This window comes from Cervus canadensis, chromosome 28, assembly GCF_019320065.1.
Source record: "Cervus canadensis isolate Bull #8, Minnesota chromosome 28, ASM1932006v1, whole genome shotgun sequence".
In the NCBI taxonomy this organism is placed as follows: Eukaryota; Metazoa; Chordata; class Mammalia; order Artiodactyla; family Cervidae; genus Cervus; species Cervus canadensis.
Genome location: NC_057413.1, coordinates 10,326,371 through 10,353,430, shown reverse-complemented (window position 1 = coordinate 10,353,430; position 27,060 = coordinate 10,326,371). Strand labels below are relative to the sequence as shown.

The 27,060-nt window shown below is 46.3% G+C and overlaps 1 protein-coding gene across 8 annotated transcripts in view; it reads right to left on the bottom strand.

Annotated features, from left to right (window-relative positions):
• The window catches only part of JARID2 (jumonji and AT-rich interaction domain containing 2), a 230,987-nt gene that overhangs the window by 28,944 nt on the left and 174,983 nt on the right, over positions 1-27,060 (bottom strand). For all 8 annotated transcript variants that reach the window (XM_043450144.1, XM_043450143.1, XM_043450142.1 and 5 more), the window contains one exon: positions 12,826-13,002. In XM_043450144.1, coding sequence (XP_043306079.1) covers positions 12,826-13,002 — 177 coding nt within the window. The remainder of the gene's footprint in view (positions 1-12,825; positions 13,003-27,060) is intronic.

Below are 27,060 nucleotides of genomic sequence, written 5' to 3'. Positions count from 1 at the left end.
CAAGGCCCTGCTGGGAAGTCCACGCACCACGACGAGAGTGCCTGCCCTGAGCACGAGAGAAACCTGTGCGGCAACGCAGACCCAGACAGTCACATAATGAAAGACAGAGTCATTTTAGAAAAGTATGTTCGCAGCTGCCCGGAGCTGGGGAGGGGTAGGGAGATGGGAATGACTCCTAATGGGTACAGTTTTTTCAGGGTGAAAGCAATGAAAATGTTTGAGTTGACTGTGGTGATGGCCGCACAACTCGTGAAAATGCTAAAAACTACTAGCCTGTTCACTGTGGTTCGATTTTATGATACGTAAATTACATCTCTATAAAACTGTAAAAAATATAAACAGCAGCACCGAGTGGCCACACTTCACACACATCGATGCAGCAGCAGCGGAGCGTACGAGTGAGCACTGCGCTCTTCATCACCCGCGACGAGCAGCTGAAAAAGTCCACTTCAGAGAGTGGTAACAGAACTGTTCACAGCATTAAATCTCAACTCTCGAGTACACACACACTCTGTGCGACAAAATGGAGCCACACACGGAGGCACTTCTCCTTGACGTCAGTGTGATGACTATTTCTAGGGAAAAGCACTTCTGAGAGTAAGCTGCAAGCTAGCTGTGTTTTTTCATGGCATGCTATTTTTATTTGAAAGGACAACCGAGATAGTTATTTGTCAGCTATTTTCTCAAAAACGAATAAAGTGAGCCTGTCAAGGATAAAGTAACTAACAGTTTTTGCTGCCAGTGATAGAATTCATGACTTCAGGCAAAAATGACAATTTTGGAAAACCTGTATCTGCCACCATGAGTCTGAAAGCCTCTCAAAACTTAAAGACTTTCCCAATGACTTCAGTACAGAGGGGAGATTCTTCGATACAGCATACCAGAAGGTGCCGACAACTGGAAGGGGTGGCTAACCCAGTGAACCGTTAGTTTCAAATGATCGATGTAAGACATTATAAAACTGTGTGGTAAGACAGACATTCAAGGTGGAAGGAAAACCAATGGATGTTAACCTAACAGTGCACAAAAAGTTCACCGATACAGGTTCAGATTACAACTGACCTTGAAGAAACTACCATTGGTTGGGTCTGGGTGTGAAATCAAAGAATAAGACTATCACAAAGGCACCTCCCTCTTCAAACCACCTCTTTGTCTGAAACTGATTTTCTTGTATACGACTGAATGCAGAAGCGGACTTAAGAATGTATCTGTCATCATCTAAGTCAGACATTAAACAGATTTGCAAAAAAAGTCAAATGAGGTAACTCCCCTCACCTACAACTTTCAGGTGTGGAATGTAGTTCCTTTCTTTACATGAAAATTTTATTTGTATCAACATGGAATGCGTGTGTGTTATTTTTAAAGAGGTAAATATTTCTAAATCACCTCAGTTTTAGTTTTAATATGGTAAATATCAATAAATACAATCACAAGATAAAAGCCTTCTGCGGTCCCCACGATGGTTGTTAAGAGTAGAAACAGGTCCTGAGACCAAGAGGCCTGAAACCGGAAAGACTGGATCGTCTTTCCCCTGGTTATCAGCAACACTGTGGTTTTCTGAAGCTCTGATGGCCCTTGAACTCACATGTACAGCCACGCATCCCCCCAAAAGCTCAGACTCCAAAATCACGTTAGTGTTAGTCACACAGTTGTGTCCAACTCTTTGCAAGCCCACGAGGCTCCTCTGTCCGTGGAATTTTCTGGGCAAAAAAACTGCAGTGGGTAGCAGATCCCCTTCTCCAGGGGATCTTCCCAACCCAGGGATGGAATCTGGATCTCAAGCACTGCAGATTCTTTACTGTCTGAACCACCAGAGAAGCCCCCAGGATCCAAAATGATGCTACCTAAATTTGAATCCAGAGAAATCATTTGCTAACTACCTGACCGTGGACTGGTTTCCTGTCTAAGCCTCAGTTTCCCAACTGACTATTTATCTCAGAGGGTTGCTTGGAGGATTCAGGGAGAAAATAGTCATCTAGAGGGGATCTCAGAGGGAGCAGTGGGCAGGCATTAGTTTGCAGCGATGACCACACCACGATGGAGTCAATGGCCAGGGGGCAGTGGAGCCCCAGTGCACATGCACAGCTGGTGACTCCACTCCAAGTGAACCGCGGGGCGAGGCCAGTTCCTAGACGGAGACTTCAAGAACTCAGAATGGCACTATGGTTAGCCAGCACCCTCTCTCTGAGATTCAGGGGCGAGGGGCACAGATTGCTCACTGGCCTTACCTGTATCTGAAACAGAAGGCACGGCTCTGCTTCTGTTCCAACGCCCCCCGGGAGCTCTGACACCACTGGCACCAAAACTGCCTCCCCGGGAGTGGGGAGAGGGGCCTCCGATCACAGCAGGAGGGAGAGAGGCACGTGCCTTAAACATCGTAACTGACCGGCTGCAGCGCGCTCCACAGCTCGGACTTCTGCTAAAGACCATTCTGACCAGGTGATTGGGAAAGGGGAAGGTGTTCAAAAATCTCGAAAATAAAAAATTCAGCAACATTAACTTTGATCTGCAACAAAGGGAGAGTTTTTGAAGAAACCCACTTTCTGTAACCACTGTGCTATTTTAGAGCAACTGTCCACGCAAACGCAGCCAAAAAGTCAACTGAAGTATTACTGGGGGTAGTGGGGGATCGCTGCTGGATGATGGTGCCTCAGACGAGGTGTATTTTGTCATTGGCAGCTCATTAATTTTAAGTGTCGTGGGAACCCGCAGTTTTACTCCTCCAAGTAATTATCTTTTGTCTTAACTTGTAAGATTCTCCAGAAGAGGAAAGGAAAAAATATCCACTCTCACAGGAAAAGCTTAAACCCTGTGAACATGAGACAGAAAGTTCAATGTACAGAGGACCCATGCACACTGCCTTCAATTAAAAGGAATAATTGGAATCATTACTTTAAGGAGAGAAAAAAAATGTTTATCACCAGGAATGGTATTAGGAAATTATGTTGTATACTCAGATACAAACAGCTCTGCATTAATGAACAAATACATTGATTTGTATACACACACTCTGAAAGTTAAATAGCCTGTAGCAAGGGTTTCCATACCACAGCAAGCAAAACCTTTAAATCCAAAGGCTGGTATTCTGAGTGAGGGTCACTTCAGGTGCAAGGAGGTAAAATTTGCTCCCAATGGGGGATGAAAAAGAAATGGGCAAGAGAAGTCTGTACAGAAACAGTTTCAGTAGCAAACTTCAATCGTGTGAAAGGCGGAAAGCCATCCTTTCCAAGGAGGACCTCACGTCTGAAGAGGACCTGGGACCTCAGAAGGTTTGTACTAAACCATGTTCCCCCATCTGACTCTGTCCACATAGTCAGATCCTGACAAGATTCCCAGGGGATCCTCCAGGCCTTTAAAACCCTCACTCCATACACAAGCTGGACCAGACCAGCTGGTTGTGACTTCCAGCTGCCAGATGCACAAACACATCTGTGCCTCCATTCTCAGAAGGACAAGCCAGTGCCTCTGTTATCTACCCTTCAGGAATCACTAAAGTACTTAAAAGTCCATGAAACGCTATCCATTCTTCAGAGAAAGGAGCTGTGCAAATATAAGAAAGTTGATCTTTTTAAAAGCTCCTGCCATAAGAGCAAAGACAAGGCTCCCACTTGAAGAAAGTCCTTCCTTGGAAGCAGAGTGCAGCCCCAATCATCCTAATTACTGGCACCAGCAAAGGCCCTTCATCTGAAAACCAGGAAGTTTTTTCTTCTATCAGGTGAGCAGGATAAAGGACCCCTTGAATGGCATCTGGCCAAAGTTCTATGACACCCTGCGATGACCCAGTGTCTAACCTTCACCCTGAAGAAGAAACACAGACAAAAAGCCATTAGTGAAAGCTGGGCAGGAAGGTCTGCCAGCAGACACATGACACATACGAGGAAACAAACAGCAGAAGGTCGAAGATGGGACTAATCCCCAAATTACGTAAAATAAGACTTGTTCCCTGTGTCAACCCCAAAACAAGCCGAAAGGACAAAAGAGAGAAAGAAAAAAGAATCGTTATAAATAGAGAAGACTATGTTATGGAAAGGAAAAGAGGAACATGCCAAGTTTCTGACCGGGAGCCAGATATTTAAATTTAAGCTTCATGTCATTACAAGGCGTCCGGACTCAGGGAAGGCAGGCCCCATCAATCGGTTGGCATCGGATCCTTGTTACTGTACAAAAGCCGCACTTGCTCCCTGGAGCCAGTTCAACTTTGAGTCACTATTGTCTGAAAACAATGGAATGTGTCTGCCAACCTGTGCCAACAGTTCAAAAGGATTTTAATGCTGGCTGTGTGAGTGCTGCAACCCGGTTTGCCCTGGGCCAAAACAGCTCCACTGACTTAGCTGGAGCAGTCATGTGTCAAGCTGGAGAGCGAGAATGCGTAGGTCGGCTCCGGCTCCATCAGGATCTCGCTGGGGCTGGGAGCCCCCAGCAACAGCTGGAACCTACAGCAGTCCACGTGCACCCCGATCTGGTATCACAAGCAAGTTCTCCTGGTTTACCTGGTGCTCTGAAAGCCCTCTGGAATTTCCACCCAGTGAAATTCTACCACTTTGGCTACACTGTGTAACAGGAAAAAGAAACCTGTTGAAAAGAATCTTTAAAGCCAACCAGATCTTCTTCTCTCTATAAGAACTTGAAGTCATGGAATGTTTTTTCAATCAAAACTTGGCTACCAGCATACCAAGATCTAGAAATGTGACTACACTGTGGGCAATAATGTAATATACCCAACAGAGTTGGATAGATTTGCCAATTAAACATGTTCCTTACACAGGATCCTAATAACTGCAGAAACCAAAGTCTGAAAAGAGCAGATGACCTTTATGATAATATAAAGGTCAAGGCATCAGAAAGACCAATCATCAGGATGAATGGCTTCTGTCATTGAAAAATGGTTTACTGGCCCACTTGGCCCCCAAAGGAGCCGAGCAAAGGACAAGATGGATGGCCGGATGGTAACTGATCCTGCCTGTCCCCGCATCAGCTGGCTCAAGGCGCCTGCGTTTTCCAACGTGCCGCAGGGGGGCCAGAGGACACCCGGGCGGAGGACCCGTTGAGAGGAGGGGCAGTGGGCCGAGATGGGTCTCACGCTTTCTCACCCTCAAGAGAACCAAGACACAGCACAGAGCCATGGGATATACTCCAGCAGGGGACAAGCAATAACTCTGAAGAGCAAATGAATAAAGTGCTTTTTGCAGCCTGGGGTTTCCTAAAGCCCTACATTCAAGGAGATGAATTCTGAAAGGTCAACCACTTCTGAAGTCAATGGCAAGACCTCTGGCCCACCTCTGGACCTGAACAAGGAATCTCAAGGTTTTGCTGTGAATGGAAAGTAAGTGTGCACAAAAGTCAAATTGGAAAGCATTCCATACACATGATCAACTCTACAAGTTATAAAAGAATGGATAAAAATGCAAAATAAAAAGATTAGTACAGAAAACCAAATACAGCAGTATCTCTATCATAGTAAGGACTGTTTTCAATTTCTCCAAATAAAGTCTGTGGATCTGCCTTTGTCCCACACACACTTCCACTCACCCCCCAGCCAGGAAAGAAATGGCAGGAAAGAAAAGGACATCCTAGATGTGCACTTGAAAATCTCTGGGAACAGCATAATTCCCACCTGACTGAAGCATGCCCTTGAGACAGGCCAGATGAATGTAGCTGGAAATATTAAATACTGAGCAGTTGGGTGAACAGCTCAGCAACTCAATTTACAATGCATGTGATACAAGCACAACCCAGCCGAGTATGAACAACCAAACTGATTAAAGATTCTGAAAATCTAATACGTTACCTTAATTTCTTCAGCACTGCAGAGTATTACAGTTCTTTGGAAAAGTCATGGGACCTGAGGCCAGGAACAAAATGGTAGCCAGACCCCGTTTCTGAAAACCTACCAAGTGCCGGGCGCTATGCTAAACGCATCTGTCACTCACTCAGTCCTAACAGACACTTGTTTCTCTTTAGTGAGCCACTCTCCACATAGCATGTGATCCATTCATTCAACGTGCACCATCCAGTAGGCTCTGGCATATTCACACTTGTGCAACCACCGTCACAGTTTAAGTTTAAAGTCCCCATCACCCCAAAATGAAACCCCACCCCTGCCTGTCCAGAACCAGAATGGAAAAAGTCAGGTGCTCTCTGCATTTTACAAATGGGGAAACTGGGGCCTAAAGAGATTAAACCACTGGATCATGACACCTGGTCTGGAAGGTGGACTCGAGCCAGAAGCTTCTCTTCCACCACCGGACCCATCTCCCCAGTCATCCATCTCTGAAATCTGCCCGAGCCTCTCACCACAGAGCAGGGGCCCTGCCATCCCCAGGAAGAGACATCTGCATGATAAATAAATAGGTGCAAGAGAGGCCCTCAGCGGGCAGGCGTGCCCCCAAGGGTCTGCGTGGACCCACAGGGCAAACGCTTAAGGAAAACAAGAAACGAGGGAGAGCTGATCACCCTGGTGGACGGCTCAGCAGGGTCTGTCTACCACACATGGAGCAGCTCCTGGTGCTGAGGTTGGGCATGACTCACACTCAGCGCTCACAGTCCCTCTGGGGTGACTCAATGGTGACAGTCCCTTTGGGGCAGCCCTCACCTTGTGCCAGGTACCTGAAACATACTAACTTCCTGAGATTCTCTTATCAACTACAAGGCTATTTCTAGACTTCCAGATCTTACAATCACATGAGGCATTAACAGCCAATATGGTGCTCTCTACCAGAGAGAAATACAACCTACACTGACTCATTTACCCTTCACAAAAACCTATGAAAAAGCATGCCTACTACCTCTTTAAAGATAAGAAAACTACAACTGCCTCAAGTAGCGACCACATCTGGGCCAACAAGCATCAGCGTCCTGCTCTCAGCCACTAGGCCAAGTGGCCCCAGATGAGAGAGGAGCGGAGGGTTAACAACATACTTACCACTCTGCACTCCTGCTCTTAAAGAACAGGCTTACAACCCATACTCCAACTCAAGAGATTCACTTGCCCCAACTGGGAGGGGGGAAAAAAAAATCAAGCTGCGGGAGGTTTAAAAAACAGGTGAAGAGGATATTCCACAAAAGCATCAGTTAAAGAAAAAAAGCTCTTCTCAGCTGGACAGTGTCACCTGTGGCACAGGGAAGGACCCTGGTCCTGCACACACAGCCCACCCCTCCACGACCCAGAGGGGCCGAATACACCTCAAAGGTGATCCCAGGGCAGAAACAGGTGAAATCGGCCAAATGACCTATTTTGGGCCCTTAAATAATGCACCCCGCCCCGCCCACCGGAACCCACCCAGTGTCAATTCAAAAGCAATGAAATCATTCCAGCTGGGAGTCTGATGACATGCTGTTTAAAAACGCTTGTGAGAAATGTCCTTCTTCAGAAAGAGAGGCGCACCAAAAGTGAAAATGAAGTCGCTCAGTCGTGTCCAACTCTTAGTGACCCCATGGACTGTAGCCTACCAGGCTCCTCAGTCCATGGAATTTTCCAGGTAAGAGTACTGGAGTAGGTTGCCATTTCCTTCTCCAGGGGATCTTCCCAACCCCAGGGTCAAACCTGGGTCTCCCGCATTCCAGGCAGACGCTTTACCATCTGAGCCACCAGGGAAGCCCAAAAGAAAGAGAGATCTCTGCTATTCCTTCCATTTTCCATTAAGTGAAGGAAAAAAAATTAAAAAGGCATGAGAAGAATACACAATATGGGGATGATCTGAGCAACCCACTCTCACTGAGTTCTCCTGTGAAAGGCTAAGAAAAACCAAAGCCAGACTCTTTCTAGACATATTAATTCCTCTACGTATTAATTCCTCTACCCTACCTCACTTACCCTGCTGAAGAACAATTACCAATGACAAGAACTTCTCAAACAGTCACTTCAAATATTAACTTGCAACACATATACTCAGAGGCCCGTTTTGACTGTGTTGTTTGGTGGCCAAATACAGAGATTACCTAAGTGCTCTCCTGTGAGGATCATCTCAGGCTCTGTAGATGGAGGGGTATTTTGGAAACTGAAGAAGAGAGTCCTCAATATAGAAGTTGTTGGAGGCATTGATATTGTGACCCCTGAGTGTGAAGCCAAGGTTATGAGCATGTGTGATGCCGTCTGTGTCACTTCAGACCATGTGTTTTAATAAACCACAATCCATTTCCACTAGGATGCCCACTGGATTATAAATGAGAACATCAGGGTCTTCTCTAACGTCTGCACAACTAAACAGGTGCTAGGGACACCAGGCTCTTAGAGGGGACTGCTGGGGTCAGGGGTCAGACCCCCAGGGAGCTGGGTCTGCCCCAGCCCGGGCCATTAGACATGGAGGGGGAGGGGAGGGGGCAGGGGTGTACCTTCTCTCCTGCATTGGCTTCCAGGAGCCCTGCTGCTGCCCACGCAGGTTCAAGTTCAGGGGAGAAACGAGATAAAGGAGAACACCGTTGGCAGCTTGGGTTCCCCTCCCTTCAAACCTGCACAGCCTAAATAAAACCGTTTTTCTGGATCTGCAGGCAGATCAGGGTTTGGGGCCAAAGCTACCCCCATGATAAAGTGTTCCCCACGTTTTCTGTGCATTTACTTCCGCTTCTGGGAGGAGGATATAGATGCCGGATCTCCCAACACACTTCACATCTCCAGCTCACAAAGCAGGGGGAAGCACCACCAGACGAGAGAAACCCAGCGTCACGGAGAACGAAAAAGCAGCCTACTCTTGTGCGAAAAAGCTGCAATCCCCGAGAACCTGCCTGACTCCCCGGTGATGATGGCCTCAGCCAGGTTTTCCTGTTTAGAAAATCTGCTCTATCACTTGCACATTTTTCACCTGAGTCACAAATCAAAAGGAAATGGAGATGATCGGTCTGTAGATTTTTCTTTTGGGAAAACGAAGGAGTTAACTTAAGGCAAGTATCAAAAATCGATCAAAAAGGAAGGACGGGGAAAAGGGACACCCTCATCTCACTCACAGGCTGCACCCCATATCTCTTTCCATACACTCTGAGAACCAACTTTAACCTCGAGAATGAGTCTTTGCTCACGCTCCCCAAGCACCATCCACAGCCAGCGAGCGGGGCCTGAGGGGTGGAGCGCGCCACGGCCTCCTGCACCACAACGGCCACACCCAGGGCCCTCACCCGCTCTGCAGAGGGACAAGCCCATGTGGCCCGGCCCAAGGCTCAGCAACTCACACCAGCCTGCTGCTCAGCAGAGAGCGACCAGGCCTTGGTGCCTTACACCCCGGGGCAAGTGTGGGGCTCTGAAGGTGCCCTCAGAACCTGAACCAGAAAAGTTCATTTCTCTGAATTTGAAGACCTCCTCTGAACCCCAGAAGAAACAAGTGGGCTGGCACTGGTCCTGGGTAAGCCTGAGCCGCTGCCTCATAGATACCACCTATCATCCAACTGCTTTCTTTACCAATACAACCACCGGCCCAAGGCCATGCCAACAGATCAGGTAAACACCATCTGTACTCCCACCACTTTCTATCCCAAGTGAACCTTCTTAGGAATATCTGGGTCATTCTGTAGTCTTATGGTGCATTTAAACAAACATTCACTTTTGCAACTGATGGGTACCCATAATTAAATCCCATTACAAGGAATTTCAAGGAATCCTGCTCAATAGTTACAAAAGAAAGAGTCTCAATTAAAAAAAAAAAAAAAAACACCACAGAGCAGGAAAGACAAGTTTAAACTGCTATGGGAATCGTGCCATGTTTGATCTGTATGTATTAATCACGGAAGCAGAGCTCTCGGGGGTCTGGGCCTGACTGCTTGTGAAAACCACTGGAGTCCTGGGTTCACTGCCGGCGCTCTGTAACCCACACTCTAGTGGACACAGCTCTGCACCAAGTTTACTGTGGTCAAAACAGGAGCAAGAAGACAAAGTATGGATGAGAATGGGAAACCAATGGAAACAGGGTGGGAGAGAAACATTTTTAATCTGAAAAACATACTACTGTCTCAGAGGAGAAAAACAAAATTTTAGGGACCTTCACCCACCTAATTGGATCTTCTTGGAAAAGCCACTTCCCTTGAACAGACAGCAATGCCCAACATCCACCGTTAACAGATCTCAAGGGTAATGATGCCTGTACATGAGACTACGGCCATAATTATTTATTTGAGAATATAAATGAAGGACCCGAGTTTGAGCAAGCTCCGGGAGATGGTGAAAGACAGGGAAGCCTGGTGTGCTGCAGTTCATGGGGTCACAAAGAGTTGGACACGACTAACAGACTGAACAACAACAAAAATAAGTGAAGGAAGGAACAAATCAGAGAAGGAACAAATGAATGCCCATCTAGGCTACCTTGCTTGTTTACAATACAAGAGAAAATTAAGAATCAGAGAAATTAAATACCTACCACACAGCTAATTAAGCCTTAAAAAGGTCAGGAAAGGAAGCTCATGATGACTGTTTGATGCTGATAAAGACCTTATAGAAAAGGATAAAGGTGGGGGTGGGGGGAACAAATGTGTGCATTATGCAATCTGGTGTTACAGTATAATTTCAATTATCAAGAAATGGCTGTGAAAGGAACAGTATCCCACAGCTGAATGTTTGGTTTTCAAAGATGATTGCATTCTAGTTTCATCACTTTGGGGCCATGGCCCTGTAATATCAATAACTCCTTTCTCTAGTGGTAAAGACAGTGTTTTAAGGAATCTCCTTACACCCTCCTGCTGGGGACCTACTCCGCAGCATCACTAAGTCATACTGTAATAACCTGGTGGTGGCAGTTTGTGCCCTTGTCCTGGGCCTTCTTGATGTCACAGAGGATGTAGAACAGGGTAGGTAAATGAGCTCAGCTAAATAGGTACTGAAAGCTCACGGTGTTTCTAAAATACTGCACTTGAGGCTGCAATTGGCTTTCTCCAAAGCAGACTTCTCTTTTTAAAAAAACAAAACAAAACAACTTCCTCTGAGTCACGTGAAACTGGAGGAGCTTTCCTAACAGCCTGTGTATTTCTGAGCTGGCTTCAGCCCCCTCCTTCCACTGGCCTCACAAAAAGGAAGCACCGCCATCCGCTGGGATTATTAAGACATGAACCCTCCAGAGACATGAGAGCCGCGCGGCAGCAGTGCCAGTGGAGACCCACGCAGAGCCGGGGTCCCAGGCCCTGGCTCTTCGCCGCTGTCACCAGACGGAGTGCAACTCCACCAGCACACCACAGACTGTCCACGTGCTCACCCTCACGAGAGGATGGCGCTCTCTGGGGCAGGGAGCATGTCAAAACTCTTGACTCTCATCTGCAATCGGCCACTTTTAGTGATGGGTACAGGACATTAGCTCTTCCCTTTCTTCAACTGCAAAGCAAGAAATGCCTCCTGTCCTGAGCACTTCCCAGTGACTCTGCTGGAGAGAAAGCAGATGGGATCCAAAGATAACGTAGATGAACACACCCTAAAATCTATTGTTTCTACTGTCATTCATGGAAAACAGCTCTCTGGTCTGCCCTCTCACAAAGGAGATTTCCGAGACCACCCACTAGTTAAAGAAGCCACCCCTTAACATGAACAGGTCTACACACAGCTAACAGAGGCTATTCAAACACTTCACTGAGTGCCTTCCTTACAGGTAAGGAGGCTGAGAAACAGATTACTAACCTCATCTCCCCAACAAACTCTAGGGTCTTTAAGTCACATCTCTGCCATCTCTCTATGCCACCTAAACACAGCCCTAACAGGAAGCAGGACAAATAAAAAATCATGCAACTGTCAAGGCAGAAATGTCAACACCAGTGCAGGTGGCCAGATTCCCATCACATCCAAGTGATGCTGGTGCTACGGGTCAACTTCCCATCGAGTCCAGAAAGGCTAGGGGTGGCTAAGGGCTCAGCCGTGAAGGACAAGAATGAGAAGAACTTTCCTCTGCCTCAATCACTTACTGGCAGCACTGATTTTCTGTCATTTGTAGATGTGGACGCTCTACGTGTCCCAAGGGAAATACGCTCTCGAGCAGAGAAGCTGGGTAAGAGCTCACAGAAAGCAGGCATCTGCGGCCATCATGCTCTTTCTTCTCACTTCCTTTCCCACCCCCTGCCACACCCCACGCTAATCCAGTTACTCATCAAGTTCTCTCAACCCCACCCCTGCAGTATTTCTGTATCTGCCTCCAAATTTTTGTACTTATATCCTCCCATCTATATTGCCACCTTTTAGTCCCCTGTTACCTTGAGCCAGGTAATTGCCTACAATTACAGCCTTTCAATGTGTTTCCTCTTCTTGAAATCATTTCCCTTTATGAAATCCTCTTAATTGATGCCAGCTTAATCTTTTCAGAATATAACTCCGATTAAGTCAGCTCCCTGTTGAAAAACCACTGGGCACTTTCCACGGTCAACTCATTTATACTTTTTTCTTTCTTGACCCTTCGTTCTTATTTTTTGGGGCTATGTGTCCTGCCCCTGGAATGTTAACAGTCAGGGGTAAAAATGAGTCTAGTTTCTACTACACATGCATGCCCTTGATTTCACATGCTGGATAACTGCTAGAATCAGAACCGTAAGTGAAATGACAACAGCAACTTCATGAAATTACCTCGACCACGCCTGTTCAGATGCGATATCTTCCTCCTCCAATTCCTACATCTGTGTTCTTATGGAATTTACCATCGTCTTTACAAACTTAAGAATATGTATCCAACAATCTATTCATCTCGAACACAATTGTTTGGATTGTTTCATACCGGCCGATCTCGGTTAAGTGTGTGTTACTTAAAGAAGTATGCAAAACATCACTAACCCAACTCTGCCACCTTGATCATCTTCTCAACACATGATCTATTCCACCTTCCACTCAAAGCTTTGGATTTTATCTGTTAAATCCAAATTCAACAGTGGACCTACCATGTCCGTTGTGAACATGCTTGTGGGTTTTTCCTTTCCTGGGGGTTGACTGGCATGAAGATGAAGCATTGTTGGTGGCTGCTTTGACGTCTTCTGTCTCATCATCTTCCTCCTCAACGTCCTCCTCATCCTGAGAGCTTCCAAAATACACCATGCTGTTGGGCAGCGCAGGAGAACCTGGCGGGGTCAAAAGGAGGGGCATAAACACCGGCCTGAGTCTCCACCCCTTCCAGAGCCCACTTCAAGTGGAAAGTGAAAGTTGCTTAGTTGGGTCCAACTCTTTGTAACCTCATGGACTATACAGTCCGTGGAATTCTCCAGGCCAGAATACTGGATTGGGTAGCCTTTCCCTTCTCCAGAGGATCTTCCCAACCCAGGGATCGAACCCACGTTTCCCGCATTGCAGGCGGATTCGTTACCAGCTGAGCCCCAGGGAAACCCAAGAATACTGGAGTGGGTAGCCTATCCCTTCTCCAGGAATTGAACTGGGGTTTCCTGCATTGCAGGTGGATTCTCTACCTTCTAAGCTATCAGGGAAGCCCAAGTAGACCCATGTATTAAATTACAAACTTACATCCTCATGACCAAGCAGATAAAGCAATTCACCTCTACTGCCATTTTTATTTTTCAAACATCCCCCAGGAAACAAGACTCTGTGTCCCTTTAACAGATTTCAAGCAAAATCCCCCAGCAGGGAAGAGGGACGATGCCATTCACCAGACATAACAAATCAAAAATTTTAAAACCTCATTTGATTATTCTTGAGAAGGGCGGGGGGACGACAAAACCCTATCCATAGTGTCAAAGACATGAGACTATTCTGGGTTACATCGTCTAGACTTAAAAAGTATGAACTTAAGCAAATGAAAGTAAAATGAAGAAGAAAAAAAAAAGAGAGAGAGACACAAGTGATAAAAACAAAATATGACATATCCTTATAAAAGGAATCTGTCTCATATTCATAGGGGGTGAGTGACAGGTATGGATTCCAAAATCACAATATATTTGGAAGCTACTTTGATATTATGATCAGGTTAATAGCATGTAAAATTATTAAAATAAATTCCTGCATAACACTAACTAGAAGACTGGCTTAAATAAATTTAAAATATCAAAGAAACCTCTTCATAGCACCCAATCCCTTACTCCTTTTATACCTTAACCTCCTCATCTCCAAATGTTTCTGCCTCTGAACCTAAGACAGAACAGTAACACCAGAAAACAAGCTCAATATTACAAAGAAGCACAATACCGTTCTTCTTTATCAAATCATGAATTTTCAGAAGGAGATCTGTCCATTCACTGGTATACTGTTTGGGACAAAAGGCTCTTAATTTTTTTTAAATAATTAATTAGTCAGTTAATTGGTTAATTGATTAATCGATCAATTTGTGAAACCCCTGAGTTAATTTCTGGCAATAACTTTCATTTTCTTTCCCATTAAGTATCCGGAGGAGAGCTGCTATCAAGTAACAGAAGAATAAATGTGAAGTTCATTTCTTCTCTTGCCAGCTTCCTGTGAATGAGCTAACACTTCAGGAGTATCAGTCAAGATTCAAGTAACTGAATGTGCTCTCCTTCCCAAACTGGATCTCAAACTTGAACCACAATGGCTAATTTAACCATTCCAGCATCAGGGCTACCTGTTCTAACGAGATGGACATGAACGAGCAGCGTCGGAGCACTGAAGTGGCAAACCACAACTGCCCAGCTCCCGAAAATGCAAAGACAAAGACAGCACCTTCCACTTACAGTCAGCATGACCTACTGATACTCAAACACCCCAGCCCACAGGTTATGTGGGTCACGGCACTGAAGGGAAACGAAACTCCAAAGGGATATGTGTGACAAACACTCTGTAACATGACTGGAGACACTCTGACCAAAGCCATTTCCTTTGTTTTCCCCGCTTTGATCATTTCCAATTAGAAGCAGGTTCTCAACAGAAGGAAGGTCTGTCAGAGGCTTTGGGGAAAACCATCTGATCAAGTAGAAGATGAAGCTTTAAAAAAAAAAAAGAAAGAGGAGGAGGAAATATCTGGCCTTTTCCCCACTTGAACAATATATTTACCCTTGTACTAAGTGGTTTTACAACTAGTACAAGACTGAATAGAAAAAGAAGTGACACCATCCTTCCCAGCTTCGTACTTAAAAAAGTTTCCAGTCAGAACATATCATTCACAGAGACACACAGAGTAAGTACCTCCAAGGCCAAATGTACCTACACCGATGGGTCATTTCCTAAATCTATCCTTAAAAAAAAAAAAAAAAAAAACTTTATTGAGTTTATTACACAACTGCTTCTGTTTTATGTTTTGTATTTGGCCACAAGGCATGTGGGATCTTAGCTGCTCCACCGGGGATAAACCCAAACCCGCTGCACTGGAAGGTGAAGTCTTAAACCTCTGGACCAGTACGGAAGTCCCATAAATCTAAGTATTTAAGGAAAAAAATCAAGAAACCTTATTTCAGTGCTCAAAAAGAGGTTCAGAATTAAAAAAAAAAAATAAAGGAGAGGAAATTTCCCATAAACTCCAACTCAATCCAGCATGTGACATGACATCAAGTAACACATTACATGCTGTCAGACAGAGCTGGAGACTCAACACTTGGAAGTGACAGACTCAGCCATTAAATTTTCCTCTTCAGTAAAATAAGAAAGAGGTTCAACACATTTCTTCAAGTTCCTTCAAGATCAAAATAGCCACACCTAACTTCTCTTAAAGAAAAGCCTCCCTGCACACTGTCAGATGCACTGACCAGCGGCTGAAATCAGAAAGCGGATCATTACAGTCCCACGCAGGGCAGGTGTGTGTAGACCCTGCAGTGACGTCCACAGCTCACTCTGCCCTCTATTGGAGGGAAGCAGGATTGCAGGATGGAATTTCAGGAAGTAAGCCTTGCTCCATCCCACCATGATCAGGAGAGAAGGGAATAAACTCTGCAACTGAGGCCATTTGGGAGCAAAGCAAGTCTGCTTCAAAGAGAACTGGGCAAAATCCACATGAACCACATGAGAAATTAAGAGGTAACTGCCACCTACAGTCTGTTGAGGATTTTTTGAAACTCAAACCCAATACATAAAGCATCACATTCCTTACTCTGAGAAAGACTCTGAGAAAGCAGTGAGCACTATATTTATGCCAAAGAACTAAAGTGGAGGAAATGTTGAGGAGTTCAATTCAGAACCCAAGTTTCATTAATATCCTAAAGAAAGCATATAGGGTAATTTTAACAAAAGAAGAAAGCAACCAACCTTATGAATCCATTTCTTTAAACAGCTTCTCAGCCAAGTATACACAAAGTGATGTAACCTGATATATGTTCTAGAAGACAGATATTCTGGAAGAGAAAGATGAAGTAGGAAACAGAAGACAAGGGAAGGGGGTGGGGAGTGTCTTCCCTGAGGAATTCACTCCTAAAGCAAAACTTAGAATAATACAAGATTTTTTCTGATGGGACTGGCTTTGCAGTCAGAGGTGGAAAGGACACAAGTATGGGGGCACAGGGGATAAAAGCGATCGCTTTCACCCTATAAAGTAATGTAGGTTCTCCTAATGGGGGTTTTCTCCTAAATGACTTGCTGGTTGGACCTAAAGGCAAAGCATCAACAAAATAAAAGACAATATAGATGCTCAAATAAGAAGAGGAATGGAGAGACTCCTGTGATGAAAAGAGAAGGGTTTAGTGGAGGAAAAAGCCCAGTGCTTGATATTATTATCAAGCCTTGGGCAGAAAGGTCAGGATGCCCTTGGCTCAAACAATAAGCTGGTGCCAATTCTCCCTTCCGCATCACGGCCTGGGTAGAGCCTTACCACCTTCCACGTTTCATTTAAAAAGCCACTGCCAATCTCAGGAGTGGCCTCATCAACTATAGCTTCTCACCCAGAAGGAACATACCTTCAGAATTTTTCTGGGTACCTGCACACCTGTATCTCTTGTGAACCTTGTAGTCAAGTTACAGCAAGCAGAAAAGACTTAACTCCAGCAACACTGCATACTGAAAACCTCGGTCACCATGCAGCTACTGGTAATCCCTCTAAGACCTGCTAACATGTCCACTTAGAAGTGATGGAGAGGGTCATGCCAACATTCCAGATCAGGGGGAACCACAGCACCCAGGAAAAAGCAGCAGAAACAGCTTTTTTTCTTTCTTGTTGACATAAAACCAGGAAGATCATCTCACATGTCATAACCAAGGTGACAAGAGAAACACAAACTGCTAAATACCTATAAAATAACTGCAGAAGAACCTCAAATACATAAAAGAGAGCCAAAAGCATTTGAGAAACCAAACTAATCAAGACATTCACGTAGAGCATTTCTTTCTTCTTAGACAAGATACAAGCTCAATTAGCTAATTTACAAATAAGCTTAGAGGAGGAGGAATCTGTTAGACACAAAACAGATGAAGGAAAGGGTATTTCAAAGCCTTGAAAACAGCCAGTAGTCTGGACTATTTATCACTGGTGAAATCACCCCACCTTCCTCCTTATAAAATGGGTGAATGGGTCCATTTGCTAATCCAATTGAAGCTGTGTGAATGGAAAGTTAACATTTAGCATCTGAAATCAGAAGACTCTGCATTTTTTTTTAGAATTTTTGATGAAAAATGGTCTGCAACTCATAGATTCTCACACCTAAGCAGCAAACTTCCTCTCTAGAAAATTTATTAGGGAAACTTTTTGCCTCCAAACATCAGGTGAGGTAAACTTTTGAAAAGCTCGTTGTGGGCCTAGCATTCAGGAAAATGGGCATGGATCTAGAGATGAAATTAATAGGATGAGAGAGCTGGAAAATACAACAAGGAAAAGCTTCCGGAAGAGAAACCATCCCCTCCCACAGCGGACAAGGGGTCTTAGAAAGGGCTGAGAGGCCCCCACCTGGTTCCTGGGGTGGGCTCTCTCCCCTCCGTAGGTACCAGCCCCTCTTGTGGTATTAATCAACAAGTCAGAGAGGTTGCCTCATCACACAGAATAACTCCATCTATCTCCTCCACGGGCTTCCCTGCTGGCTCAGAAGGTAAAGAATCTGCCTGCAATGCAGGAGACTTGGGTTCGATCCCTGGGTCCAGAAGATCCCCTGGAGGAGGGCTTGGCAACCCGCTCCAGTATTTTGCCTGGAGAATCCCATGGACAGAGGAGCCTGGCGGGCTACAGTCCACAGGACTCGCAAAGAGTCAGACACGACTGAGTGACTAAGCACATCTCCTCCACAAACTCTGTAGTTTTAAAGCAGTCATCAATGAAAGGTGAATGCTTTTAATGTTGTAAGAGGGTTATGAATGGCATAGGGAATGGGGGGAGGGGATATACACGTGTACTTACAGTTTTCTATTAAAATCACAGGCAGATTTTTCTCTCCTGATTATTCAAGTGCATTAGGAAACATAAAAAAAAAAATCTGAACTTGGATCAGTCGGTGGAATCGGGAGTGCGGAACGCATCTGTGCTTTGCCAAAGCCGTATTTCATTACTTTTCAGAATTAGTTGGCAATGTCTCCACAATATTTACTGAAGTGAAAACCAAATGTTTTCATCTGGACAAAAATCAAACTGTGGTATGTTACAACCACAACAGAAATCATTTTAATCCAAAAGCTTGCTTTCTCTAATTTGGGCTGCGGTTTCTGTAAAATTGGATTCTTCTCTGTGAATCATGTACACACAAGCCCTCTTTCTCATTATCTTCCCTCCCCCGACCAGTTCTTTATCTTAACAAGCTAAACATAGCTCTTTCTGCTAGATTTTGGAAAAGACCCTAAAGGGATTCCCCGCCCGCTGTCATTTAGCTCGGGAGTCAAATTCTGTAGCTTGAGCTCACACTCTCCGGGCTGTGCCTGGGATCTGGCATGTTTGTGATGGATCTTCAGGATACACACAGAGAATGGAAGCAATCGGGCCCTATATGCCACGTGCTCAGACTCTCAGTCAGGTCCAACTTTTTGCAACCCCATGGACTACAGCCCACCAGGCTCCCGTTTCCATGGAATTCTCCAGGCAAGAATACAGGAGTGGGTTGCCATTTCCTACTCCAGGGGATCTTCCGGAGCCTGCACTGGCAGGTAAGTTCTTTATCACTAGTGCCACCTAGGAAGCCCATTATCATACTAAAAAAAAACAAAACTTCAAAGGGAGCAGGTAGGGTCTGGGCAGGGGGCGGGGAGATAGTTATTCACTGACTTTCTGAGTTCTAGCAGAGGAGAGCTCCATCCTTTGAAACTGGACAGTCATCAGAGAAAGTGGGTGCGACCTTGGCCCGTTAATCCCACCGCCCATGTACCCAGCACTGACCCAAGCACCTGTGACCCACACTCCCCCTGCACACTCAGGCACCCACACACCTAATACAAGTGCCCTGAGAGACCAGGACGACTGTGACACACGGAGCGATGGTCTATCTCTTCCACGTCAGCCTTTACAATTTACCAGGGAATGAGAATTTCCACCAGGGTTTCCCAAGCCCCACCCACCCCCATATACTCTTAAGATTGGGTACTATATCCATCTGCTATTTTCTTTACAGTGACTTACATTCATGATTTAAATGACTTTCCTCTATTGTATCAGTATAAATTTAGTATCATGTGCCCTAAAAAGAAAAGGTAATTAATATGATGATAAAAGTGTTCAACACTCACCCTACTTCATTTCTGGCAGCACCCAGCAGCAGGACTGGAGAAGAGCCCTCCAGCCAAAGTCCAGATGCAAAGGGAGCCCCAGCTCCTTACTAGACGAGCAGAGGTCTGGGTAACGAAGCCTCTACTGACACTGACCTTCCTTTTAATACACACACATCAAAAACAAGGGCGCCAGTCACTGGACTGCATGGAGTCTGAAAGTCCAGGACGACGTGCCAGCTTGGCAGTCATGTACCCACTTGTTGGGAGACTCAAGTTTACCTGCCTGCACCACGGGCTTAGTATCTTCAGACATAACAACTATGATGACCCCGAAGGCTGTGAGGTAACACAGGACAAAGCACTGTCAGCACCCACGTGGCAGCGGCACTTTTAGGGTGACCCGCGGCTCAGGAACAAAACAACTCACAATGAGAGCAGGCTGCCCCCTTCCACAGGTGAGAGCGAAGGTGAGTTATTTCCTACCTGCTCTCCTGAATGGGCGAGTCTGCAGGCTGCCACTGGGAGAGGATGTGGTGGGGCCCAGAGAGAGGACAGGAAATACAAAATGAACTCAGTAGTCGGTCTGGAATTTGGGAACAGGTGGCAGAGCAACGACCTGTGAGGGCTGGGAAACTTCAGCCCTTGGGAACCTTTTTCAGGAAGAACAGGGAGGAAGTGATGATGTGACTGTCCTCTCAGAGGCCGCCTCTTTAGTTACGTGCTCCCAGGTGTGGCTGCCTGACCCCACGTTTAGGCAGTGCCTCCCAGCAGAGCAGAGCTCGGGAAATCCCGTGGACAGAGGAGCCTGGTGGGCTACAGTCCACGGGGTCCCAAGGGTCGGACTCGGCAACGAAAACCACCTTCCCTCCTGAAACAGCAGCTCTCAGGGAGACCCAGCCGAACACAGAGACGGGAGAAAGCACGTTTAATTAGCAGCTGGAACAATCGACTTACTATCTTCCCCCCTTGTCATCTATACCCGTGGCTTGAAACATACATGAACAAACACACATCCAGTCAAATGGAACAAGGTCTCTGGATCTCTCTGCCGCAAATGAACGCAACGCACAGGTCATACCACACAGACAGCGCAGTGGGCTCAACCTACGTGACTTCCACCTATCACGTGCAGAACAGGAAACAAGTCAGAAATTCACTTTACTGCAGCCACACAGAGGCCATCTCAACACCGAAGTCTGTGCTCTCTCCATGGGGAAAGCACCCAGGGACCTTAACAGAAATGTAAATAGGGGGAAAGGGGCACCATGCCTCTAGGACATGGATACCGGCCACTTCAGCGCTGTCAGCTGTTGGCCACATGCTCCACAAACAGAACAGGACTAACCTGACTTCCAGATTTCTGCCCCCATCTATCTTCTCTACACAGGATTTCAGAAAGGATGAGAAATACTGAGGGAATCACCAGGAAGTAGGGAAGAGGCCGAAGACGACCTGAGAGGCACACTGACTCGGTGCCGGCAGCCACAGGCGGGGAGCAGGGACTGGCTTCATCTCCAGGGAGGGCAGAGCCTGGTCAGGGGCCAGCTGGCCTGGAGCACGGCCAACCCTCTGAGCAAAACGTCTTGGAGTCTGAACGACCGATCGAGGTCACAGAGCAATTAGAAGGGCCCCATCCCTCCCCTCCTGGGCGCTTCAGGAGCCGATGGTTTCATATTTCTTCATAATGAGCCTGATAAACTCTTCTGGCAAATAAACTGCTTGCTCAGCACAACTCAGCCAAGTGTACAGACTGTTGGAAAACCAAGTGTATGAGGAACATAAGGCTGGTTTGGTTTGGAGAAACGTGAGGATGGCCACTGGAATCCTCAGGGTGGCGAGATCATCACTTTATGTGTTACCCCTCCCCAAAATTAAGATGCAACACCTCTCAAAAAGGATTCATCCAGAAAAGAGTTGTGTACCACTGTGACAGAGGGCCCTCGTCCCCAAAGACTTCACATACCGTGAAGCACTCCCAGTTTGCTCAAGAAGTTCATTATCAGAGCCATGGTGCTCCTGCAATCGGAGGATTACTTAATTGCTTTCTAGCAGGTTAATCCCCTTTCATTTTGTGACCTCTAAATCACCCCAGGCTTTTGCATTTGCCCTACTTACAATTTATCGACCTCAATACCCAAAGCCAGTATTCTATCGAAATACACGTGCCTTGCCAATAAAGCCCACGACTGTCTTTAGAGAAAGTTCCATAGGCAGCCTGTCTCTTCTGGTACCTGCATTCTCCTTGGCTGGCCTTTTAGACTGTCCCTCCTCCGTGTCACTTGGAGGAACCTGTTCCCCCTTCCCTGTTCATCTCCTAAATTCACCAGGAAATACTACGGAGCTGGATGGTAGCACAGGCCCCATCTGGCCCGCTTCGCACCCGTAATTTAGTCTAACTCCACAGCAACTATGTGCTGACTGCACATCCATTTTACAAAAGAGGACACTGAGGCTGAGAGTCCTAAGTCACCTGCCCAAGATCCACTAGCAGCCATCAGCCTCCTGCCTATCTTCCTACAATAGCCCACTGCTTAGCCTTCTGTACCCTCTATCCATTTTTCCGATGCTGCCATGATCAACTTACTCAACAAAGGTCTAGACACGTGAGGTCTCCCCCTCAGCCAAAGAACCGCGGTGACGATCCAGCCTGGGCCAAAGCACCTGACACATCAGACTCCCTGCTTTAACACGGGGCCAGCTCTCCAAGCACCGATGTCACCCGCGCCCAGCCACGGGCGGGGCTTCTGCAGACCTTTCTCTGTCTCGGAAGCCAGCTCCCCCTAGAGCCTGTGCAGGGCACCCTTCCCTCCACTCCACCTGTGCCCCCTCTGCCCAGCACGGCCCGGCCCACTCTGGCACCAGCGTGCGGGTCCAGTCGACTGCACCCATCATGCCTCCTGTTGTAATCTCTGTTTTCTAGTTTCTGGCACTGAAAAACAGTTCAATAGAGGCTTGCTGAATTAATTAGCAATTGAATGATAGGTGATCGCAGAAGATTCTCTAGGACTTGGGAAACAAAAGGCAAGTGGCCCCCAAACAGAAAGGACTGCTTCACCAGGGCTGCCAGTGGGGACGGGGTGGGGGTCTTTCATCCCAACTCCTCCTGGAAAACAGCGCTCTCCTCCCCTGTGGGGCTGGCCTGTGACGCCAGGGTCTGAAGAAGGAAGCATGCAGATGTGCATTTTCAGGGATCCTCCGTGGGAATCCCCTTTATTTGCACTGCCCCCCAAAGAGAAAAACATAAATAAGAGACTCATTTAGCCTGCCACTGCTCCACTGTTAAGCTTTTCAAATCTGCAAATAGTCATAGAAGAACGAGAAGACAACAGAACTCATTAAGAACGGGTGACAAAAAATGCAGCAACGGTACACCCCCCCCCTTCTCTGCAGATCTACACCCCAAGAAAGAGACTAATTATGCCTTGCGCAGGACCCATGCAGACCCTCTCCAAAGCAGCCATTTAAGATAGCAAACACATCGGCTGGCTTGCTCCATCACGCTCGCTTTCTCTTGGAAGTTTCAGGTCACCATGTTAAGCAGTCAAGGAGAGAGTCCTACCAAACTCGGCTGAAAGGTCCCTCCCTACCTGCCTTAATACAGTTCTTTTTTTTAAATCTCTAAAGCTTCTTATCTCTGAACAACAGGCTGGTGTGTTGACAGGTACACACTCTTCTCAGAATTACTAATGGCATAGTTTTTCCCTCACCCCAGTTTTCAATGAAGTTGTGGAGAGAAGGGGGCAGGTCTTGGGTTTGCTGGGGGTCACTGATGGGTAATAAACACCGAGACTTAAAGAACACCACGAGCCAGCTTTCTCTCTGTCCCAAGACCCATTCTCTTCCATATTGCAAGTCAGCACTGAGACTGTCCTGGATAATAACTGAGGACCGGACGATGTGCAATCCTTGGCACCATCGTTTCCAGGCCTCTGGTTCCGGCATGACTTTTCCAGCTGGGCTTTCCCTCCTATCAGTGCTGAGCTTATCAGGGCTGCCTCCTCCACTGGGTCTGCGCTTGCTTCCACCCAAGGGTGATGGAGTGGCTCGGTTCTTGAGGCTGAACATGAAGTCTGGGGCTCAGACAAGCTATGTCTGGCTTGCAACTCCCGCCAGAAAAGCAGTAGCAGAATTAGATTGCAGGTGTAAAAAAATGCGAATCAAATTCTCAACTATCAACTTTGTCTGTAAAGATGTCTGATGAGGATAAGTGTCACCAGCAGTTGATATCTAAAAGTTAGAAATACATCTACATGTAAATTGAGAATCAGATAAATGATGAGACACCCACACGATGGAATGGGTATTTCTGTGATACTGAAACAGGAAACCAGATTGCCAAAATAAAATGCAATTTCATTTGGGGTGTGGGACTTGTATACGCACATAGAAGGCTCAGCAGTATTTCACTGAGGAGGTGGTAAACAGTGCTTGTCTCTAGGAGACTGGAAAGAAGGGTACTTTGATTTTTTTTATTTTTGGTCTATTTCTCCCTCTTTTCCACTGATCTTCCTGAGTGGAACATGAAATACTTTTAAGACTAAAAAAAGTTTAACACTTGATTTTGCATTTGAAACGGAAAGAAAATTACTAAAGTGCCACTACAACAGACATTGTCTATTTAACCCTTGTATACTTCAACATATGAGCAATTCCATGTTAAAATATGCCGTCTAATACCACCGAAAGCATCACACTTCCAGGATCATGAGGTACTCAGCGTGTCACCTATTGTTTGAGGCTAAAGCCGTATCAGATAAACACAATCGACCTCACAAATTCATGGCTTTTAAAATAAAATACCTTAAATCTAAAAAGTTCATTCAGGAGGAAGAGAGAGAGAGTACAACATTCTGTGTCAGAACGTTATTGTGTATCAACTAAAAAAGAACAACAAAACCTGTCTTATTGTCTGGCTCATCAATGTAGGAATAATTTTCCAGCCTCAGAGCATTTCTCCAAAATTATTTTAAAAACATCTTAGGTTTCACTTCCTGAAATGTTTGTTCCATCTGACAAGTGAAAGAAGTAAACTCTATCTATGAAAGACGCGATTCTCCTATTTCTAGAGTCTGTTAATGTCAAAGACTCCAGATGTGATGTTTTCCCTAGATGCCAAGTAATTGAGTAATAAGCATGGCTCTCCAAGCAAGGTCCTCCACCAATCGCCAAAACCACAGAAAATATGATTTTACAAAATTGTGCACAAATAGGTGCACACTGCCCACACAAATTCCTCTCCAAACACAAGTCACACTCATTCCATAGGTAAAAACGTTCAGGGCTAAAACCCATAATCAGCAAAGCAGTTTTCTGACATCCTAATAGAACAAGAACTGATGTTGAAGCTGAAACTCCAATACTTTGGCAACATGATGCAAAGAACTGACTCACTGGAAAAGACCCTGATGCTGGGAAAGACTGAAGGCTGGAGGAGAAGGGGACGACAGAGGATGATGGTTGGATGGCATCGTCGACTCAATGGACGTAAGTTTGAGCAAGCTCCAGGAGTTGGTGATGGACAGGGAGACCTGGCGTGCTGCAGTCCATGGGGTCACAAAGAGTCAGGCACGACGGAGTGACTGAACTGAATAGAACAAGAATAGTGAATCTTCCTGTAGGGAAGTAAAGAGTTCAGGCATGGCTCTAGGGTAAATTTGACTCCAATGGCATTAAAGACACAGCAGAAGAGTCCTACCAACACAGAACTTTAATTAGTGACCTGAGCCACCTGGTTGCTGATGGCACTGCTGACCCTTTAAAGACTCCTTCTTTAAAGGAGGCTCACACTCCTCCTTCTAAGCACCTGTCTCACTCCCCCTCCATCACCAATGACACCACCCCACAGCAGCCTCACCGCCCCTCTTCCTTTCACCCTTCACAGCCAATCTTGCACCTCTTTCCTGCTGGGCTTTCACACCGTCCTTTCCATCTCCACTCTCAACACTCAGGACCACTAGGCTCCGTGCGCAAGCAGCCACGTCAAACCCAAGGGAGATGTTGGCAGGAGGCCCCGCCACCCCACCTCCCCTTCGTGAGGGCCAAGTGGTCCACACCGGAACATGATTACCCTCCTCCTGTATGTCCTGAGAGTCTCCAGGACTATCAGTAGACTGTAATGTCAAACAAAAAACTCAGCCCTTTATCTTCATTCGGCCAACAGTTCAGTCCGAAAGCTAACTGGTGAGAGGGTGGGGATGAAGAACAAACAGAGAAGCCTGTCTGGGTTGTGACAGCCACAACAGGGTGAAATCGTGTTCACACATGGGGTTGGAGCCAAGCGAAAACAGGAGGGCCCCGTGGGGAGGGTGGCGGCAGAGACGGGCGTGGGGCACTATGGAAAAAAATGGGTTAATAAGTAATTTGTGGATATAATAGGAGCCAGCTTTCTCCAAGTTTAGTATGGAATAAAGAAAACCAGAAATGAACCCTTTGGTTCTAAACTAAAACCGGAGGTACTGGTGCTCACTTGTGGATTTTAACAGACCTAGAGACACAAATATACATACTTCATGAGCATGTGTGTACATGTGCACAAACATGCCCTTGCACACATGCATGAGTACTTAGTCACTCAGTTGTGTCCAACTCTGCAACCCCATGGACTGCAGCCCGCCAGGCTCCTCTGTCCATGGGGATTCTCCAGGCCAGAATACTGAAGTGCGTTGCCAGGCCCTCCTCCAGGGGATCTTCCCAACCCAGGGATCAAACCCAGGTCTCCTGCATTGCAGGCAGATTCTTTCCCAGCTGAGCCACCAAGGAAGCCCAAGTATATTGGTGTGGGTAGCCTATCCCTTCTCCAGCAGATCTTCCCAACCCAGAAATCAAACCGGGGTCTCCTGCATTGCAGGCAGATTGTTTACCAGCTGAGCTACCAGGGAAGCGCGCACACACAGACACAGACAGTGCATTTCCCTCCAGTAGCTGTGAGCACACCTCAAGCCCAGATCCCAACTTGAGAAGAGTAGATGTTCCTTAAAGTAAACAGGGCTCCTTGGAGAAATGGCCCATGCAGGCCCGAGGGAGGGGATATGTGAGATGCACCCAGGGCCCTCTGCTGTGCCAGGGAGCCAGGATGGAAGGATCTCAGGGAAACGTCAAAATAAAGGAGAGTAACAGATTACAACCTTCTGAACAAAACAGGAAATGAGTCCACACAGACACCAAAAAATGAGTATATCAAGTCTGGTAAGAAATGAAATAGAGAGTTTCAAACAGTCTCCCAATGAAGCACATATAAATTGCAAAGGCTGCCAAGGGTCCACTTACAGTGGAAAAGCCTGACAGACTCCCCCTCAATCAGTGACCAACCTGTCCACCATCAAAGGACAGACTGAAATGCCGTGCCCCCAGCAGGATAGAGAAGAATTCCCTCCTATGATACTTTTGCCAGAAGGAGACTCCGCAACCTCCTTCCCCATCCTATGTTCTCCTCTCACTTTGCTCCAGGAGTAAACACATTCCCAAAATGAGGCCATGTAGACCCAAGCCCATCCTTCATTACAAAACTGCATCCTCACCGTGCTCTCTTGTCCATCGGTCCCATTCGTGTGTATTTGTATTTCCACTGTTACCTACACTTAGCAGGTTCTGCTGCTATTTCTCCCCAAGCAGTG